This window comes from Colobus angolensis, unplaced genomic scaffold (genome assembly GCF_000951035.1).
Source record: "Colobus angolensis palliatus isolate OR3802 unplaced genomic scaffold, Cang.pa_1.0 Scaffold224, whole genome shotgun sequence".
In the NCBI taxonomy this organism is placed as follows: Eukaryota; Metazoa; Chordata; class Mammalia; order Primates; family Cercopithecidae; genus Colobus; species Colobus angolensis.
In genome coordinates this window covers 1,563,573-1,585,286 of record NW_012115422.1, presented here as the reverse complement: position 1 = coordinate 1,585,286, position 21,714 = coordinate 1,563,573, and the positions used below count along the sequence as shown (strand labels likewise).

The 21,714-nt window shown below is 37.7% G+C and overlaps 2 protein-coding genes across 7 annotated transcripts in view; both read left to right on the top strand.

Annotated features, from left to right (window-relative positions):
* CHN1 (chimerin 1) overlaps nucleotides 1–21,714 on the top strand; it is a 202,453-nt gene that overhangs the window by 163,183 nt on the left and 17,556 nt on the right. For all 6 annotated transcript variants that reach the window (XM_011943992.1, XM_011943993.1, XM_011943997.1 and 3 more), the window contains one exon: nucleotides 14,335–14,419. In XM_011943992.1, the coding sequence (XP_011799382.1) occupies nucleotides 14,335–14,419 (85 nt within the window). The remainder of the gene's footprint in view (nucleotides 1–14,334; nucleotides 14,420–21,714) is intronic.
* Nucleotides 20,919–21,497, top strand: LOC105513155 (peptidyl-prolyl cis-trans isomerase A-like). Its single transcript, XM_011943991.1, has 2 exons — nucleotides 20,919–21,169; nucleotides 21,278–21,497. Exons 1-2 carry the CDS (start codon nucleotides 20,940–20,942, stop codon nucleotides 21,435–21,437), a joined length of 390 nt encoding a protein of 129 aa, XP_011799381.1. The 5' UTR covers nucleotides 20,919–20,939; the 3' UTR covers nucleotides 21,438–21,497.

Below are 21,714 nucleotides of genomic sequence, written 5' to 3'. Positions count from 1 at the left end.
CAAACTCCTGACCTCAGGTGATCTGCCCACCTCGGCCTCCCAAAGTGCTGGGATTACAGGCATGAACCACTGCACCTGGCCTGTAAAATTCTTAATACTTTGGTTTACATGTTCATACAATAGTCCAACCTTCAGGGGTTGGTTTTTCCCCCATTTCAGATATGTTGGTACTCTAAAGCCCCTTCTAATAGTCTCTTCTATCTTACATTCACTCACCCCTTCCAAATTTAACTAGGATTGGGTCTTAATTCTCTTTTGCTTATTTTGTAAGTTAATAGGAGAAATAGCATATGTAATATTTCATGTCTGTTTCAAGCCTTGTTTAACTGATAAATTGTGCTATCAGACTTCATCTTTTTTGTGACGCACTGTGTCAACATTCCCTAGAGGACAAAGTCTTATTAAGAGTGAGGTTTGGCTGGGCACAGTGGATCACCTGAGGTTGGGAGTTCAAGACCAGCCTGACCAACATGGAGAAACCTTGTCTCTACTAAAAATACAAAATTAGCCGAGTATGGTGGCGCTTGCCTGTAATCCCAGCTACTCAGGAGGCTGAGGCAGGAGAATTGTTTAAACCTGGGAGGCAGAGGTTGCTGTGAGCCGAGATCACGCCATTGCACTCCAGCCTGGGCAACAAGGGCAAAACTCCATCTCAAAAAAGAAAAAAAAAAGAGTAAGATTTACCGTGACTGTTAGTAGGATAGTTAAAGCATGTGCCTGAAGAATACATACATGTCTTATCATCTTGCCTCAGTTATTGTCTATGTTGTCAAGTACTCCATATCTCAGTAAACTTAGTATCATTAGTCAGTGTTCATCATTTGTTATGTAATAGTACATGACACAAAAATACCATTGCCTTCATCAAATATCCCAAAGGATAGAGAATAGAAAAAAAATGAGAGATAGAGAATAGGAAAAAAAAAAATTCCACTTCCTTTGGTGTACAAAGGAAGTGGAATATATAGGTTAAAAAATAAGTGAAGAGAAAAGATTACAAGCAATGATTTTTCTTTGTAAATATTTTTGCTACACAAGAACTTCTGGTAGCTGAAAACCACTGTAAATTATTTTTTTGACAAGCAACATACTAATAGATTTTTTTTTTCAGTTTTCTAATCCCTCTTCTTAAATTATCTTGAGATTCTTCTGGTTACAAAATAGGAAAACTATAAAGGAAAAGGCCAGTAGCCCAGCAGTTGAAGAACCACTATATCATCAGCTGCTTATTTTCTATGTTTTTATGTTCTTTGGGGAGCAAAAATAGAACTGCTGTGTTTTGTAAGATATTATCCAGACTTAAAAATTAAAAGAACACATGTATTTTTAGGTCATGGTAGTCAGAGGTTTGTTGTCACTTTAGGTGATATCCTCCTGTCTTTTGTATTAGAGGTGACGTTTTGGCTATCCATGTGAATGGATTTGCCCAAATCAGACCTAAAATATCATATTCCCTGTTTCTCTTTTTAGAACTACCTTTGTTTGGAGCTTCACCTCTTGCATGTGACACAACACTGATCTCTGCTTGTGCTCTGCCTGGTACACATGCCCTTGTTCTTAAAGAGAAGTCCATCTCTAGGGGGCGTGCTAATTTGCTTTGATGGTTGCTGTTACAGCTCATTACTCCACAACTGTATTACTTCAGTGTGTTTTTCTTGATCTGTTACCATGAATACATTTACTATTTGATGGAACAGTTGAGAGACTTTTATTGCAAGTGTCAGAAAACCCAGCCCACACTGGACTAAGAAAAAAGGAAATTTGTTGTGTCACATAGTAGAAAAAGTCTAGCATTAATTGAAGATATCCTTTGACTTAGGGGCTTAAAATGCCACCAGAACCCCGTCTCCCAACTCTTTCTTCATTTTTAGGCTCCCTCTGGTAAGAAGATGACTGTCAAAGTCTTCAGCTCTGTATCCTCCCAGATTCTAGTCAGCTTCAAAGACAGACTGTTTGAACAAAGGTTCTGGGTCTGGCAGTCATTGACCAATTGTATCATATACCCATCTCTGCACCAGTAGCTCCAGTCAGGAGAAGGGAATGTACTGGCTTAGATCCAGGACTTCCCCTGCAGCTGGGGAAGAGGTCAGTTCTATATAATTCACATGGATTGGGAGCTTTTATGCAAAAATAAGAAACTTGTTCTGTGTACTGAAAAATAAGCAGTGCCCTCTACAAGATTAAATGTCAAATGAAATCACCCATTGCAACATCTTAGTGAACAGCCTACTGAATATGACAGTGTTAATGTAACACTTTGCTGGGTGAGATGTGCTCATGGAACATGGATTACAGAAGAATTCTGAAGCAGTTCAGTCTGTATAAAGGGGGTTGAAAATTACTGATTAAGTTAATCTTATTTTACATGTGTAGAAACTGAAGCCTAGTGAAGTCACTGGTTGGCGCTCACATGAACGAATCAATAAAACCAAGAATATAAACAAAATTTCTACTTTCAGTCATGATGGAAGAACTACATTTACCTTCCCATCTTAAACAACTAGCAAACCAGAAAAAGTATATAAAAACCATAGCCAGACATTGATCAATAGGTAGTATAAAACTGTGATAACTGAAAGAAGGAATACCAAAAAAATGATTCTTAAGATCACTCTTACTGCTTGGAGGCAGTTCCCAGGCCACAACACATAGAGGGGGAGTCGAAGCAGAGTCTTGTGGTCTACCCCAGTTAAGGACAAAGAGATTAGGGTGGGGTTGTGGGGGAGGTGCAAAGCAGGTCATATATATGGGGCACAGGCTGCCTGAGGAGACAGCTGCACACAAAAAGCATTCTGGAGATTTGCAGAGGAGCCTTCTTGAGTCTTTTGCTGATAACTTATCTGTATATACGTGGGAAGAAACTATTGGGAAACCACCAGAAAGCAATAGGCTAAACAATGGCTGAAACTCACTGAAGACTGAGACTCATTCTGCCCACTAGTAGAAACAGAAAGAAGTCACAACACATGGAGTATTGGTTAAGACTCTTCAAGAGGGTATTATCTTAGTAGTGTGACCAAAATTAACAGTAGACTAAAGGTTGTAGTGAGGAAAGAAATGGAAGCTGTTTTTAAAAATCCAAGTTGAATCTCTAGAGGTGAAAAGTATATCTGAAATGAAAAATACACTGGATTATATTAACAGCATATTAGACACCACAGAAGAAAAGATTAGTAAACCAGAAAATACAATAATAGAAGTATCCAAGATGAAGAACAGAGAATTAAAAAAAAAAAAAAAAAAATGAATACAACATCACTTACCAGTGGGACAATAGCAAGCAGTCTTAACATAAGTGTAATTTGGGTCACAGAAGGAACAGTGATGGGAAACCAGGAGACAGAGCAATTATTTAAAGCTATAGTGACCAAAAATTGTATAAATTTGATGAAAAGTCACAGATCCGAAAGTGCAGTGAACACTAAACAGAAAAAAAATATGGTGAAAACAACATCAAAGCACATGATAAATTGCTGAAAACTAGTGTTAAGGAGAAAATTGTAAAAGCAGCCAGAGAGAGAAAATTTGGGGAAAGAACAGTTTTCACTGTAAAGTGATACCAATGGCCACTGGCTTACAATGGCTCAGCTTATGATTTTGGACCTTATGATGGTCTGAAAGCAATATTCATTCAGTACAGTCCTGAATTTAGGATTGGGTTACATCTGGATAAATTCATCATAAATTGAAAATATCACAAGTAGACACACCACTCTCAACTTATGATATTTTCAACTTATGGTGGGTTTATTAACATGTAACCCCATCATAAGTCAAGGAGAATCCATACTTTGCCTCAGCCTAAGAGTCAAGATTGTTCATCCCACACATAATGTATAGAGGATGTCTCTCGGATCTAGAAATTATACATACGTTTGGTTTCTCTTAAGTTTTATTTTCACATTTCAGTTTCATAATGTGTTTATAGTTTTATGGTTTTATAGAATCTTAAATGTGCACACTTACACTCAAGAATATAAACGCACATTTGTTTAAAAGAATAGAAATTATTTTTATACTCTCTTCTCTGTTAATATCTTTAATGATTACTTTAGTGTAGGACAAATATGTCAACTTTGAGGAAACAAATTCTTTTCCTTTTTCACTGGTACTCACACGTCTTACAAAGTTTTTTTTAAAAGCAGTGGGGGGGATGCACATTACATAAAAATAAATAAAGAATGGCAGCAAAATTCTCATCAAAAACTATGCAAGACAATGGAGCTTCATCTTCAAAGAACTGAAGGAAAAGAAACCTCTTAACCTTGAATTCTATATCTAGCAAATATATCTTTCAGAGATGAAGATAAAATAAATTTTTATTTTTTAAACAAACAAAAGCTGAGTGAATTCATCACCAGGAGACTGGTACTACAAGAATATTACAGTACGTTTTTCAGTCAGAAGGAAAATGATATCAGGTGGAAATGTAGAACTATACAAAGGAATAAAGAACACTAGAAATAATAGTAAGCATGGGTAACTTTAAAAGATATTTTTCCTGACTTAGTATCTTTAAAAGATAGTTGACTCTTTAAGGCAAAAATGGTCATGTATTATGTAGTTTATACAAGCAAAATGTATGACAACAATAATGTAGAGTAGAGGATGGGGGAAGTGGAAGTATACTTCATATATAGGATTCTTGTGCATTACATGAAGTGACATGATATTATTTGGAAGTAGACTGTAAGTTAATAATGTATATTGTAGACTGGGCACGGTGGCCAATGCCTGTAATTCCAGCACTCTGGAAGGCTGAGGCAGGAGGACCGTTTGAGCCCTGGAGTTCGAGACTAGCCTGAGCAACATGGCAAGACTCCATCTCTATCTAGAAAAGAGAGAGACAAAATTAGCTGGGTGTGGTGGCACATGCCTGTGATTCCTGCTGCATAAGAGGCTGAGGTGGGAGGATCACTTGAGCCCAGGAGTGTGAGGCTGCAGTGAGCTATGATTGTACCACTGCACTTCAACCTGGGTGACAGAGTGAGACCCTGTCAAAAAAAAAAAAAAAAAAAGATATGTATGTTCTAGACCTTAGAACAAAACTAAAATTGATATAGTTAAACTAACAGTGGAGACAAATGGAATCATAAGAAATATGCAGTTAATTCAGAGTATGTAACAGGAAAAAAAGGAATAAAGGACAAATGGAATGCATAGAAAACATGCTAATAGTTACATTAAATGAAAATGACTCAAACACACCATTAAAAGGCAGAGATTGTCAGGGTGGATAAAAAAACAAGATCCAGTGATATGCTGTGTACAGGAAACCCACATTAAATATAAAGGACACAGAGAAGTGAAAGAAAAAGCAAAATTCTCATCAAAAACTATGCAAGACAATGGAGCAACATCTTCAAAGAACTGAGGGAAAAGAAACCTATTAACCTGGAATTCTATATCTAGCAAATAATATGTATATGTAGACAATAATTCAAAGAAAATTGGAGTGACTGTATTTTTTTAAACATAATTTTTAGAACAAGGAATATTGTTGGGAATGAAGAAGGTAAAATTCATCAAGAAGATATAACAGTTTAAAATTTATATGTACCTAATAAAAGGTGCAAAATACATAAAGCAACAACTGAGCTGAGGGTGAAATAGACAAATTCACGGTTATAGTTGGAAGTTTCAACCCTTCTCTCTCAGTGATAGAATATTCAGAAAATTAGAATATAGAAGACTTGAACAACAGTATCAACCAATTTGACCTAATTGATATTTATAGAGTACTCCACTCAACAACAGCAGGATACACAAACTTTTCAGGTGAACTGGAAGATTCACCAAGGTACACAATATTCTGGACCATAAGACAAATATAGCCATGTGTCATATAACTGTTTTAGTCAACAACTGACCACAGTTATGACAGTGGTCCCATAAGATTATAATACCATATTTTTACCCTGTCTTTTCTATGTTTAGATACATTTAGATACACAAATACCATTGTGTTACTGTTGCATATTCAGTACAGTAACATGCTGTACAGGTTTGTATACTAGGAGCAATGGGCGAGACCATTGAGCCTAATACATTGTAGATTTTACCATGTAGATATTGTGTAAGTACACTCGATAGTGTTTACCTAATGAAACATTTCTCAGAGAGTGTCCCTATCATTAAGTGACACATGACTGTATCAATAAAGGTAGAAGGATTAAAATCATACAAAGCATATCCTCCAACCACAACAGAATTAAATTTGAAATCAGTAACAGATACCTGAAAATTTTCCCACATACTTATAAATTAAATAACATACTGCTAAATACATGGGTTGAAGAAGAAATCACAAGATACATTAGAAAATATTTTGAACCAGGGCCGGGGGCGGTGGCTCGAGCCTGTAATCCCAGCACTTTGGGAGGCCGAGACGGACGGATCACGAGGTCAGGAGATTGAGACCATCCTGGCTAATATGGTGAAACCCCGTCTCTACTAAAAAAATACAAAAAAAAACTAGCCGGGTGACGAGGCGGGCGCCTGTAGTCCCAGCTACTCGGGAGGCTGAGGCAGGAGAATGGCGTAAACCCGGGAGGCGGAGCTTGCAGTGAGCTGAGATCCAGCCACTGCACTCCAGTCTGGGCGGCAGAGCAAGACTCCGTCTCAAAAAAAAAAAAAAGAAAAAGAAAATATTTTGAACTGATTGAAAAGAAAAATACAACATATCAAAATTCATAGAATGTGACTAAAGTAGTACTTATCAGGAAATTTATATCATTAAATGCTTATATTTAGAAAGGGGGGGAAAAAGGTCTTAAGTCAAAGAGCTAAGGTTCCACCTTAAGAAACTAGAAAAAGAAGAACCAATTAGACCAAGTACTTGAGGAAAGGCAGTATTAAAGGTAAGAGCAGCAATCAGTGAAATAGAAGAAAAACAATTTTTAAAATCCAAGAATGTACTGGGATTTTAAAAAAGGTTTTAACTACATACTTTAATAACTTCCTGTGCATTTTAGTCAGATCTTTTTCTTAGTGTATTATAGGAATACTTGCATTCATATTGTAATACATGTTAACAGTACTTCTTTAGATGACTACTTTTATAACCAATTCAAAAAGAAATTGAAACCTGGTTGTATGGAAATAATCTATTAATGCAGATTTCAAAGAATTGTGGATCACATTTTATAGACTGGTCTGAGGGTTTTGTGTATGTCAGTGTTCAGTTACCTATCTATAATGTGGGTATAGAGATTTTCTGTCACTCAGCTGTGGAATGTAAGTGGTTTTTACTGCACAACCATTTACTTATTTTCCTGTTGTACCTACACAGTATAACCTTAGGGGACTGGTATTTCAAAGAGTGGATTTTTACTACTGATATTTGAATACAAACTCATTCATCTAAGTAATGAAGCTAACTTTCTAAGTAGAAGTGTTTTAGGTTATAGCATTTAACATTTTTGAACCTTTAGTGTGATTCACTTTGGAAAGCTATCAGGGGAAAAGAAATTAAAAAGAAAGTTGCTTCTGAAACTTAAAAGAAGCCTAAACATTAAAATTGTATATTTTATAATACTCTACTCATATTTTGAAATGGAAAGTGTCTTTGAATTAATGGTTATATTTTTTATTATTATACAATCTGTACCTTGTAGCATATAATAATCAAAGGATTACTTTGAGAACTTTGATATTTTCCTGGGTTTCAGATTGATGGTTCTGTGTAAGGGGCCACTATTTCAGCTTAGCACAGAACATTGACACCAGAAGTTGTGTTTGTGTTCTAGCATTAATGTGGTTGTTAATGATTCTAAGCAAGTTCTGTGCAAGCTTTGCATTCAGTCTGTAATTTTAGATATATTTCTTACTCAAAAACATAGTGGTGATTGGGAATGTATAGATCATAAAGGAAACTTTAAAAAAATTTAAGCTCTGTTAGTAAGGCCTTTATTGAATTGTGGTGAATGTATTTTTATGAGAATTGATAATAATTTTTTTCTGCACATATTTAAAATATTGTTTTGTATACCAATTAACATAAACCATTTTTATAACATTCGTGTGAGAGCAGAACTAAATTACTATATTGCCCTGGTGACTGTCCTACTAATGGTCAGTATTGTTGTAGTATGACCATATTTTACCAGCTTTTTCCTGTAGTTACTGCTCACAGTTAAAGGGATATCATTTATTTGTGGTAGGTCAATGTATGTCTAGTAGGATTTTATGGTATTTCTATTTGAACAATTTTCTTACTCTTAAAATTAGGTCACCAATTTTCTGTCATTTGTCATTCTCTTTGAAACGATGCTTCTGTGTTGACTACTTGTGTGGTTAAGTATGTGGCTCAGAAAGACCCTGCAAATTCTCCCCCGTGTGACCACCTCTATAGCAGCTGGTTGTACAGGCCATTAGCACCTGGGCCCCTTCCCCAGCTACCTAGTGCCTCTGACTCCTGCCTGCTGCTGGCCAGTGGGCATACCCCTCTATTCCAGGCACTTAGCCTTGGCCAGTGCTTAAAGCTATGTTTCAGCAAGTGCCTGATGCATGTCTCCTGCCTTTCCTGCCATGGTCATCAATTACACATCTGTTCGATCAGGACAAGAAGACTAGGAATGGCCAGCAGAATGTCAGTGCTTAACTGACATTATCATGGTGATTAACTGAACCAAAACCTCGCTCTTTGTTATAAATTATTACTCCAGAGTTATAGGGTGGTTAGTAGTTTTGACTAGATATAACTAAACAATGAGGCAAGAAGGTATTACCTTGATACTAAAGATACTCCTATAGTAAGTATTCCTCCCAGTTTAAGTACTCCTGTATGTATTTCTTGCTAATGATCATAGCCAGTATTATGTATTCTCTTTTCATGGCATAATAGTATAAATCAAAGTACTTTAAACTGCAGTGGTAAAATTAGGGTTTGATTTCTAAATTCCATATCATATGGACCAAAAAGTTAAAGACCATCTTGGTGAGACAAACATTGGTCACTTAAAAGAGTGCATTCTAGTTACCCTAAACATAAAAATGAGGGAAGAAAAAACTTTGCTGCCCAGCTGCCTGCCTACCTACATTCCTTTTGTTTTGATTTTGTTCATCTGTTCTCTCCCCTCATTGCCCAATAGTGTGCTGGAGAACTGACTCATCACAGTCCCAAATGAGAAGCTGCAGCTGAAATGTCATTGCCACCTTCCCAAGCAAAATTTTATTTCTCATAATGATCATACCACCTCCAACGTGGCTTACATTTGCAGCAAGCTTTTCCTGGCATGCTTCTTGGCTATTTGCATCCATGCTTATTTCTGAAGAGACTTGTTTTGACTTGAAAGGAATAATGAAGATTAATGGTGAATTCTTCTTTATCTTCCTGTATCATGGATTTCTTTTTCAGTTTCTGTTACTGGCATTCAAACTGGAGATATGAATGCTATAAACATGATGAGAAGCAGGGTGTTTGTTCCCTTGTGTAAGCCAGGATTTTAGTCTGAATATATGGCAGGCCCAACTGAGAATGACTTCAGTTTTTACCTGAGTCATTGCCCAGGAGACACATGACACTTGGCCTGTGCCATATGGGCCCCTCAATAGCCCACCCTCTCCCACCCTGTCCTTTGCAGCCTGCTTCTGACCAATGCCTTCACTGATAAGACTGTACTGGGGATCAATTAATCCAGTCTTTCATCTCTGTTTTCACAGAGAGGTTAATGTGAAAGGAGTTGTTCACAGGTTAAAAGCAACCTCAGATGTCATGGTAATAAAATGGTCTTCTTTCCAGTTGCATAAGAGGGCTTTTAAAACTAGTTCATTTTGCCCTTTATTCATTAAAGTGTAATTCATGCCTTATACTCTGTCACTTTCATTTGTCAAGATGGACCAAAAGCTTTGGAGGTGGCCTAGAAAAAAATATCTGTGGCCCACTAATAAGGTTGCTTTTCTTGGGACCATTTTTGACTTCACTAATAATGTAATATGCTGAAGCTGATTGTTCTTTTGAATTATGTCTTATCAGGCACCATACCCAAAGGAATGGATTGCAGATTTCTAGAGAGTGTGGCAATTCTAGGCAAAAGTCACTCTCTGTTGTGATCTAGAGCTTCAGGCCCAAGCCCCTGCACCCCTTTTGAGCCCCCCAGGCCTTCTTTCCCACATATCCCACCTAGTTCTTCCTTAGCATCCTGTGACACACAAATAGTCTTCAAGATGCAACTTATGGCCTTTTAATTATATTTTGAATGTTCATTACATTTGGATTTCATCATTTTAAAAAGAGGTAATTAAAATACAACAATGTCTAGTAAACAAAATTGTCTGCAGATGTCAGTGCCTGTAGAATTATCTATAGGAAACAGCACCTATTACCATCATGCTAGATGGTACAGTACAACTGAAAAGCTATTCTAAGTTGTATAATTTGTGCAATTGATTTTTTAAAGATATCTTTTTCTGAGTTGGCAAAGTATGTGATGTAAACATCACCGATCATGTAAAACTGCATATAAAGTGAAACATTTAGATAAAGCATAACCACCCACTTAAAAAGAAAATATTCATCACTTTTTCTTTAATGTGCTTGACACTGGCTGGTATAGTATGATTTTATAATGTATCACCCAAAAAGGAAACTTGCTTTCATGTCCAGCAACCCTTCTCTGAATTCCTGGCCAGTTTTAGCTCCAGTTCCTATTCCCCACTTTGCCAAAACTCCTCATTTGCTCCACAACTGAACTTACTTCCTGATTCTCAGAGACTATAGACTGCCAGGCATGAATTCCTGTAGCTTTCTGACTGCAGGCCCCACCACCAGTCCTGCACAGCCAGCCTGTCTCCTCTTACCCTCTTCCCTTCCAACTCAGGAAGGGGGAAAGTGATTTTCCTTGTATTCAAACCTAATTGCTCTGCCCTGGATTCTATCTCCAACATTTGACTTCTCCAGAGCCTTGCTCCATCAGTGACCCTCTCTTTCTTATGAGTCAGCCTTCCCTTTCCCTTCCACAGTCCTCCCACCTCACTTCCAAACCAGTTTCTCTACTTTTGTACCTCTGTTAATGTCATTCATGCCCCAGTCACCAGACCTTAAACCCTAACAGACCAGTTTCTTTCCCTCTCTGTTGCCTCTGATTCAATTAGTTACGAAGCCCTATTGATTCTGCCTCCTAAATAACTCCAGTTTGTCCCTTTTTCTCAGTCAGCAGTGCCCGAATTCAGATCCATATCGTCTGTTGTCTGGTGACTGCCATAGCACCACCCTACCTAGTCTGTCTTCCCTCAGCCTTGTCCCCTTCACCGTGTCACTCTGCTTAACAATCCTCAGTGGCTCTGTATTGTTCACTGGACAGAATACAAATCTGTAGGCGTTGAAAAGGCCCTGTGTGCCTCTCCTATCTCCTGCCAGGACAGTCGTTTCCATTCTACCCAGACTGAACTTCCTTGCAGTTCTCAAAACACCACATTGTTTCTCTTATGCCTTGTGTCTTTGATTTTCACCTCAGGACTTAGCTCACGGGGTGCATCTCTTCCCAGCTTCTCTCACACTTTGCAAATATTTTGATTTAGAGTATTTTCACACCATGTTTAGTAGGAGAAACCCCTTTTTAGTTTTGTATAGGTCATCATTTAATAAATGTTTATGAATGAATAAAAATGACTAATTAATGAATAAAATCAGTATTTGTTTTGATGACCTTTAGGGGAATAAAAAAAGACTCAAAGGCTACAGTAATCAACTTTTTACAACTATAATCCAGTGTCATAGAGTCATACAGGTTACAGAACAAAGGAAACTTGAGATATATGGAGTTTAGATATAAAAATTCTAGTGAGTTTTAGATATAAAAATTCAAAAGGGAATCCAGTTAAACCCTGTTATACAAATACAGTTTTGTAAGCTGCTGGTTCTGCAAGGCCTATTTCTAGAACATTTTCATGGAGAGCTACATAAGCTACCTTCTAAATGATTTAAAAAACAAAAAAACCCAGCCTCGAATGACTCAGGATGCCTTCATTAAAAAGCTGCCCAAGAATGAACTGTAAATAAGTAACAATCTCCTAAAGTTTGCTTTCTGAGATACATGTGTAACCCTTTAATTGGAGAACATGGGGTCTGCTCGGACAGTTAAAACAGTTAAAATCCTCTCTTCAGCATATCTAATATAAAGAAATATCCCAGGCTTTTTGAAATGCCACATTCACTGCTACTTTCAGGAAGGTGAGGAAAGTACTGGTTCTGTTACAACAGCTCAGTAGCCAGTGCTGTTTCCCAAATGCCTGTTTGTTTAATAACAAACAAAACACCATCTACTCTTTTTGCTCTCCCTGTGTAACTTTCAGACACTTTCTCATAAGATAACTGATAGGCACAAAATAATTCCTGGGACTTCCTTCATACTTTCATTGCATCTTTAGCCTCCTTACCAAGTAAATGATACTGATTATCCTGAGGTTTGGCAACCTATAAGTGAGTTTGCATCCCAAAGACTTTCTCTAAAAGTAGCTTCACAATTCTGTTGCTGTTTCATGATTATGTAACTCTCTTTCTGAATCAGCACTATTTCACTCATTCCCATAAGAATAAAGCACGATTGCATGCTTTATCCAGTTTTATTCACTCTGAAGAACATAGGGACATTACAGAGTATCTGGATGTTGATCTTGGGCTCTACTTCAGCAACTCCAGGAAATACTTTGAGTTTACAGGCTCTGAACATCGTGAACAATCCAGAGGCAACTGTGCCTGCATTCCTCACCCTCCTCCATAAAACACATAGAAGGGATCATGACCTTCTTTTCAAAATCAACATAAAATTTTGTACTCAGACTCAGTTGGCAACAACAAAGAGTCACAAGCACATACCTGCTTTGAGTGAATGCGTGGCTATCCGTTGCAGCTTTATATGGATATTTGGGCCAATGTAGTATTTTGAATTCTGATATACTATGTTTCATTGATTCTTATATGCACATTTTCCATTTTAATGTCTCTGAATTTGGGATTTATCTTACAACCAATGGCTTGTCATAATTTAATTGGTATGGTTTTTCTAAATGGAATACATAATGGTATGTCTTACATTTATGGTATTTTCACTTGAAGAAATAAGTTTCATATCTTAAAAATCATTTACTTGGTTTCTAAGACTTAGTCAAAACATTAATACAGCAGTTGTAAAAATGACAATCTTAGCTGTGAATTTTATTATGTACAGTAGTGGTTTGGCAGATATTTATGTTGGAATCAAATTGTAATTTACTGATAATATTAAAAATTTTATTCATTTTTTAATGTTCAGAGTTTGGATTCATTGCTTCTGCAAAATATTCTACCAATATTTTTTCATTGGAGTTAACCTAGAATGCCTTCTCTTTCCTGTATTTAAAAGAGATAGGTATCTTAACATTTGAATCCTTTCTTCTTTGGGGAGTCCTTTCTTTTTCAAGGAAAAGAAATCAAATACAGTAGAAAGAACCTTTGTGAGCTAGAATGGTTAGCGAATAATTACTCAAACAATGTTTCTGATAAACTGTAGCTCTGCAGTTTCTAAAATACATTTATTCTCTTTGCTAACATAATAAATATCAAAAGTTGTAAGCAGAAATTGGGCCTTTATGATTCTGATGTGACCCATCAATAATTATCTCCTTTAATATCTGTGATCCTACTCATGGTCACAGAAGGTAAATTATCTGAAAAGTTCCTGACAGGACCCAAGACATACTCTATATGGCTGCTGATGCCTTTTCATGTCATAGTACTGTAGAAATAGCATAGTACATAGAAATGCCAGTATTTGTGTAGATGAGGGTGCTTGCACCTGAGGGGACATTGGAAAACTCCACTATATAGTTTTCAAAAGTAAGTTACAGAATATTGGTCTGATTTATCATTCCTAAAACAAAGAAGAAATCAAGCTCTGAGAAAAATGTTAACTGCTTGTCAGTTTCACTCAACCAAGATTCTTCTAAATGCAGCCCTGTTGCCCCTTCATTACTGTGGGCTGGGTGTGGTGACTCACGCCTATAATCCCAGCACTTTGGGAGGCCAAGGCAGGCAGATGCTTGAGCTCAGAAGTTCAAGACTAGCCTGGGCAACATGGTGAAACCCCGTCTTTACAAAAAATATCTGGGTGTGGTCGTGTGTGCCTGTAGTCCCAGCTACTCGGGAGGCTGAGGTAGGAGGATCACTTGAGGGAAGCCGCAGTGAGCTGATACACCACTGCAGCCCAGCCTGGGCAACGGTGAGACCCCATATCTCTCTCTGTCTCTCTCTCATGTATATATAGAATATGTGGCTTGTGTATTAGTGCTTTGATATGAAACAGTCTTCCCATCCATGTGTTTCCCCTGTCCTGAATTTGCCCCCTTTTTTTTCAGGTCCATACATTCAGAGGGCCACACTGGTGTGAATACTGTGCCAACTTTATGTGGGGTCTCATTGCTCAGGGAGTGAAATGTGCAGGTAAGAGCTCTTGTCTTGTCTCTGGATTGAGTCAGCTGTGAAGTTATAAGAGGTAAGGTAGAAGGAGACTTGTTGTTATACATATCCAGTAGGCTGGATCCTGGTTTGGTATTATGCACATGCAGTAGGCCAGATTTTCAGGCAGCCACTTTGGAAATTTGATATTTTATCTGCTCTTAACCTTCTGGCTCTTGATGGACAGCACACTAGGGATCTGGCATTAGTCCACTGAAAAGAGAAAAGTCAGCTTGTTCAAAAAGTCTGATAAAAGGAGATAAAAGTAAAGCAGTTATATTTAATACTTGCCTTTGATGTTGCAGTAACTAAATTTATAAAAATGATTTTTTTAAAGCAATGTACAGGGACCTATGATGGTTGCCTTGGAAACTGAATTTTAAAGATAACTTGTTAAGCTGGATTGTCCTTACTAAATTTTTGTGAAATCAGATTGAAGCTTTAAAAATCTGTGAATTCATCTTCAAAGACGGTTACCAAATTCTGAAAAACCACTTAGTCACTAATATTTTCTGTGTGACATTTTGAAATCAAATACATCCAATACTTTTTGCAAAATATGACCATGAATATTTAGATATAAATTTAGAAACCATGAGATTTGCACATACAGAAATAACCAACACAAGGATGTATTAAGATACTTTGTGAAATAAAGTACTTGTTTATATACGTGAAATCTATTTGTATAGAACAACTATACTGAATACTGGCCATTTATCCAAACTACTCTAAATTCTGATATAGGCTTAAAAATAATCATGTAAATTTTAAATGTCTAGTATTTGGTCATAAAAGTTTCCTTCTGCTATTTAATTTGTAAAACTAAAAAATATCTTCTTATGTGTCTTTTAGCATGAAACTTTACACTAAAAAATATACTAAGTAAAGTATTTCAAAATGGTAACTATAGTAACTGTCAGATTTATCACTATAAACATCATTTCTTTTGTGGCATGATTTTTAAATGGAGTATTTTTGTTGTCCATTATGTGCAGAAATTTCTGGGGTCTGATTCTTATTTCTAAATTACATTTCCGTTGAATAGCAAGGTGTATGTGTTGCATGGAAATGTTCCAAGTCACTCTTCTTTCAGTTATTATTCCCTTAGTATCACTAAAATGTTATAAGGTTCCAGGCATATATCACCATTCAAGGACCTTCCTGCCACAGGGAGTGGGATAAGAATCCTACATGTGTGGACTTGGAGCTGTGCAGAGGTGTTCGTCAGGGAGCGCCTCAGCTCAGAGTTGAAGCTCAGAGAGAATGAGGAAAGCCCTTGCTGTGGCTGGTGGTTATCCAGAGTTGGGATGAGGAACCATCATGAAGAAGGCTATGGTTGTGCCTTTGCACTGGAGGGAAACAGTAGAAAGGAAAGTGTTGGTAAAGTGGAGGTATTGAGGCAGTCTGCATTGCAGTTTCACAAAGGCAGATGGAATCCTCTTTCCAAAGCACAAATTACCTACTGGAGAACAATGATCTTAATGAGCCTAGTTTGCCTTTATGAGACTGTCTTGACCAGCTGATACTCTGCAACAGTTTTTTAAATGTTTTATGGCTGTCACAAAAGCTTTTCTTTCATGAGTAAGGGTGTATATCGTTTCCATTTTGAAAAAGTGAAGGCCATCTACATAAGAATTCTTAGCTATTAATAGAGAACAGGTACAGCACCTATGAATAATCTTTGGGAATATGCTACAACCCCAATCATGTTGGAAATAAATGTTTTGGAACATTTATCATGACAATAATATGGGGGAAAGGAGAAAGAATTCATCCCCATCTCCACAGCCACCCACGTTAATGGCCTCTACCTCTTATTGTGAGTAAAGGTCAGGAATTGAAAGAAAAGCCTTGAGATTTTTCATTTTATGTTATATCTTGCTTATAATATAAGCATTATATTCAGTGTGATTTGAACCATATTAATGTGTAATACAAGCACGAATCAAATCATTTTGAAAGCACGGAGGGCTGGGATTTGAATTCGTTCTGTTTTCTATGACAACTAATTATATTTGGATTGACAGTGGGATTCTTAGGTCTAAAGTGGCTTTGAGGCTCATCTGGCCTTTGACTATCTAAATCCAAATGCAAAGAATTGAGAATTTAAAGAGAGAGTGTACACTAGCTGTGATCAGCTGAAAAATAGGCCCCCAGAGATGTCCACTTCTAATTCCCACAACAACATTCCTTGTTCCTTTCATGGCATGAAGAATGTTGCAGATGTCGTTTAAATTAAGGATATTGAGATGGGGAGTTTTGGGTTGCTATGACAAAATGCCACAGACTGGGTAATTTATAAATAATAGAAATTTATTTCTCATAGTTGTGGAGGCCAGGAAGTCCAAGATCAAGCTGCCAGCAGGTTCAGTGTCTGGTGAGGGTCCAAGCTCTGCTTCCAAGATGGTGCCTAGAAAACTGTGTCGTCCAGAGGGGAGGTGCCTAGAATGCAGTGTCCTCAGGAGGTGGCAGAACAGTATAAAAGGGGCCCACTCCCTCTGTCCAGCCCCTTTATAAGAGCATGTAATGCCATCCACAGGGGAGGCACCCTCATAACCTAATCATCTCTTAAAGGTTCCATCTCTTAGTACTGTCACATTGGCAACACCTGAATTTTTGAGGGGACACTCTCAAACCACAGCAGAGAGAGTACCCTGGATTGTCAAGGGAGGCCTAGTATAGTCACAATCATAAAGATCCTTATAAAAGGGAGGTGAGAGGTTGATAAAGATGATATAAGGACAGAAGCAGAGGTCAAAGGGAAGAGAAGATGCTATGCTGCCAGCTTTGAAGACAGGAAGGAGTCACAAGCCAAGGAATGCAGGTGGTCTCTGGAAACTGGAAAAGGCAAGGAAAGAAATGGATTCTCCCCTAAGCCTCCAGAGGAAATGCAGACCTGCTAACACCTTGATTTTGGCCCAGTGAAAGTGATTTTGAACTTCTGACCTCCAGAATTGTAATATATGCTTGATGTTTCAAGCCAGGAGTTTATGGTATTAATAATTTGTTACAGCAGCAATTGTAAACTAATGCACTAACCACTAAACACTAAAGGTATTCTTTCCAAAGAAAAATGGCAGGCTGTCAGAAAAGAAGTGTATATATCTGCCTTTGATTCCTGAGACAGGTTGGTTTGTTCTGCCTTCTTTTTTCAAAATCCACCAAGGCAAAAGAGAGCTTGTCAGGAATGTTTAAAGAAGGGTTTGCCAAAAGCAGCAATTTTGTAGCCCTCACCACAGCCCTTTTTTAAACATCATGTAAAGGTATTGGGTGATGTTTCAACCACCAGGCTGGCAAAGTTGCTGTAGGAGTCAGACTAAATCCAGCTAATACCAGGCAAGCTGTCCCTTCAGGACTCAAAACGCTGGCTTGCTGCTAAGCACACCACAGCAATGAGGACAACTGAGGGAGCAGCAGGGACAATCCTGAGAATGCTAATCATTACATTACATGGGCTATTCAAAACCACGCAGTACAAGGTGACATCACAGGCATTACACAGTCTGACCCACCAATATCACCCTTCCTGTAGCCTCCTCTGAAGTGAAGAAAGTGATGTTGCAAGGGCATAGCTAACTGCAGATTGGAAATGGTGCTCCTCCGGCTAGAATATTTATGACCCAAGTAGGTAGCCTTTAAAAATCAAGTTCAAAGGATGGTCATTGTTCATTTAGAATAGTTCCTTTGAGTAGTTTTTTTTTAATTTATGAAAGGGAAGCTTATAATCTATTATTATGTAATCATTGAGACTGTCAAACATTCATCTTTAAAAAAAGATTATTCCAGCAGCATTCCTGAATTGTTTTCATCTTAGCCTTACCAGAATATTCTAAGAAATTAAGAAAGATAATTATTTCAAATCAGACATATCAGTTTAATATGGGTTGTTTATGAAAGTGGCTTCCTATTTTTAGTGTATCATTATCTTTGCTGCCTCCAAAGGGAAATGGCAGGAGTTTTCGTAATAGTAAAGTGTGAGTATTTATTACTTCAGGTATACAAGCCCTTTCAGGTTGAAGAAAGTAAGTGGAAGTAATGTTTGGTTTTTTTGTTTGTTTGTTTTTTTGAGACGGAGTCTTGCTCTGTTGCCCATTCTGGAGTGCAGTGGCCAGATCTCAGCTCACTGCAAGCTCCGCCTCCCGGGTTTACGCCATTCTCCTGCCTCAGCCTCCCGAGTAGCTGGGACTACAGGCGCCCGCCACCTCGCCCGGCTAGTTTTTTGTATTTTTTAGTAGAGACGGGGTTTCACCGTGTTCGCCAGGATGGTCTCGATCTCCTGACCTCGTGATCCACCCGTCTCGGCCTCCCAAAGTGCTGGGATTACAGGCTTGAGCCACTGCGCCCAGCGGAAGTAATGTTTTTTAACTACTGTTTTGATTGATTGTACCTAAAGAGTTATGTTTGTCCTTGTAAGCCAGTGAAAAATTGGTAAGACTTGCTTAAAAGTTTCATGGAGCCCCTTTTAATTGGAAACAATATTTTCATCAATATCCAAAGAACAAAGCATTCTTCTTAATTTTGCTTATGAAAATAATTCTGATGCATATTAAAATACAAGCTATGCCACTTTCCTAGGGGGGGAAAAAACAGATATGTTTCAAAACAAATTTTTGCCATTATTTAAAATATGAACATTCAGAGAGAATGATTATAATTTCAAATCTTAACATAATTATATTATCCTTTAATCCTGTCAATAGAATGTAAATATCAGCTGTTCCTTTCAAAAAATTGATTTCTGTGCTCTCTAGATATAAAACCTGTGTTTTAGCAAAATCAAGCCCCAGAAGATTTGAAAGTAACCTAAAGTTGGTAGTCTAAGTAATAGAAATATTTTTAAGAAAGTATAGAATAAAATGTGACTTGAATTTTTTATTCCTCCCTTCATATGTTTATTCTATGCTTATTAACTTGAGAAATTGGAAGGGAGAAATGTGGTTTAATAGTAACATAAAAATAACTTACCAAACCAAGAGATTCAACAAATGAAATCATTTATGGACCTTTTATTACTATTATTATTTGTAGTATAGAGCTTCCCTGAGAGAAATGGAACTATATAAGAGTTATATTACTTTAATAAATAAGTATGAAAACCAAATAAAGCCTTAATGGCAAGCTGAAATCTTGATATACTGTTAGTCCCTGAAGCAGCAGTTTTCAGAGCAAGCTCAGGGCTAGTGAATTGCACTGTGAATGTAAGTGTATAAAAAGCAGATTTTAATGACTCTGCCATCTTTGGCAAAGACTTCATATCCTGTCCACCAAAAATTTAGCCTTTGAGATATATTGTTAAAATTGAGCATAACATATTAATATTTTCGCATAGTTTTATCCTATTTAAATAAAAGAGAGAACATCCGTTTAGAAAACATTTCTCTCCTCTTAAATACCTAAATCTGAGCTCACTCATCACTTTATCCAGTCTTCACTGAGTCACAAATAAACTTAGGAACCTGCTGATGTTTAAAATGGGAGATGAATGCTGGACATGGTAACTCACACCTATAATCCCAGAACTTTGGGAGGCCAAGGCGGGTGGACTATCTGAGGTCAGGAGTTCAGTACCAGCCTGGCCAATATGGTGAAACCCTCTCTCTACTAAAAATACAAAAAATTAGCTGGGCATAGTGGCACGTGCCTGTAGTCCCAGCTACTCGGGAGGCTGAGGCATGAGTATTACTTGAACCAGGAGGCAGAGGTTGCAGTGAGCCAAGATCGTGCCATTGACTCCAGCCTGGGTGACAGAGTGAGACCCTGTTTAAAAAAACAAAAAAAAAAATTGGGGGATGACTCCAAACATTCAAAGGAAAAAAATCAATACCAAACCATTAGTGTCATTCAGATGTTTTATGTGTATGCATCACAATTTTACTTTTTTGCTTTCTACTGGATTTTTATACATAGGGAAAGAAGATAGCAAAACAAGTTTTATCACTGCATTTTAAGAACCCTACCAGATCAATTATATATATAGATATCTATAAGGGGACTCATTTGGGTAAAATATAGCAGTGTTTTTTAAATTGAAGTCTATACAATGAATAATGAGTACAGTATACATTTTTGAATAAGAGGTTGAAAATAGCAAATTCATCTTCAATAATGGAAAATATAACCATGAGTACATGGTGTACTGTATGGTATACGTGGGGAAAAGTGGTGTGTATGACCCAGTGGAAAGAGGACAGGCTAGGAATCAGCAATCTAAGATTTCAAAGTCAGTTCCAGCACTTTCTGGCTGAGTAACCTGAACAAGTCATTTAGCCTCTCTCAACCTCATTGCCTTCAGCTTGAAATGAACATATTGGGATAGCTTTTTACCAAGAGCCCTTTCTGACTCAATCTGTGACCTGTGTGTATTACACTTAAAGTATGACGTATATCAACACTATTATTAGATTTTGAAGCTTGTTGAATTTCATGCTTCTAAAACATTGTTATAAGAGTTCTTCCAGGCTTTGCAGACACTGCCACCAAGGAAATTCTTGTACTACTAGCCATGGTCAACCCTACCGTGTTCTTCGACATTGCCGTCGACGGCGAGCCCTTGGGCCGCGTCTCCTTCGAGCTGTTTGCAGACAAGGTTCCAAAGACAGCAGAAAATTTTCGTGCTCTGAGCACTGGAGAGAAAGGATTTGGTTATAAGGGTTCCTGCTTTCACAGAATTATTCCAGGGTTTATGTGTCAGGGTGGTGACTTCACACACCATAATGGCACTGGTGGCAAGTCCATCTATGGGGGGAAATTTGAAGATGAGAACTTCATCCTAAAGCATATGGGTCCTGGCATCTTGTCCATGGCAAATGCTGGACCCAACACAAATGGTTCCCAGTTTTTCATCTGCACTGCCAAGACTGAGTGGTTGGATGGCAAGCATGTGGTCTTTGGCAAAGTGAAAGAAGGCATGAATATTGTGGAGGCCATGGAGCGCTTTGGGTCCAGGAATGGCAAGACCAGCAAGAAGATCACCATTGCTGACTGTGGACAACTCGAATAAGTTTGCCTTGTGTTTTATCTTAACCACCAGACCATTCCTTCTGTAGCTCAGGAGAGCACCCCTCCACCCCATTTGCTCACAGTATCCTAGAATCTTTGTGCTCCTGCTGCAGTTCCCTTTGGGTTCCATGTTTTCCTTGTTCTCTCCCATGCCTAGCTGGATTGCAGAGTTAAGTTTATGATTATGAAATAAAAACTAAATAACAAAAAAAAAAAAGAGTTCTTCCAGTTCTGGACAAGGTGGATAAATATGCTTTTATTACTCCCAATAATTATAA

Bases quoted from the DNA above. Each gene is read 5' to 3' on its own strand.
- LOC105513155 (XM_011943991.1), top strand. From the start codon at position 20,940: ATGGTCAACCCTACCGTGTTCTTCGACATTGCCGTCGACGGCGAGCCC. The intron at 21,170-21,277 runs CATCTATGGGGG...TTCCCAGTTTTT, and splicing joins AATGGCACTGGTGGCAAGTC to CATCTGCACTGCCAAGACTG.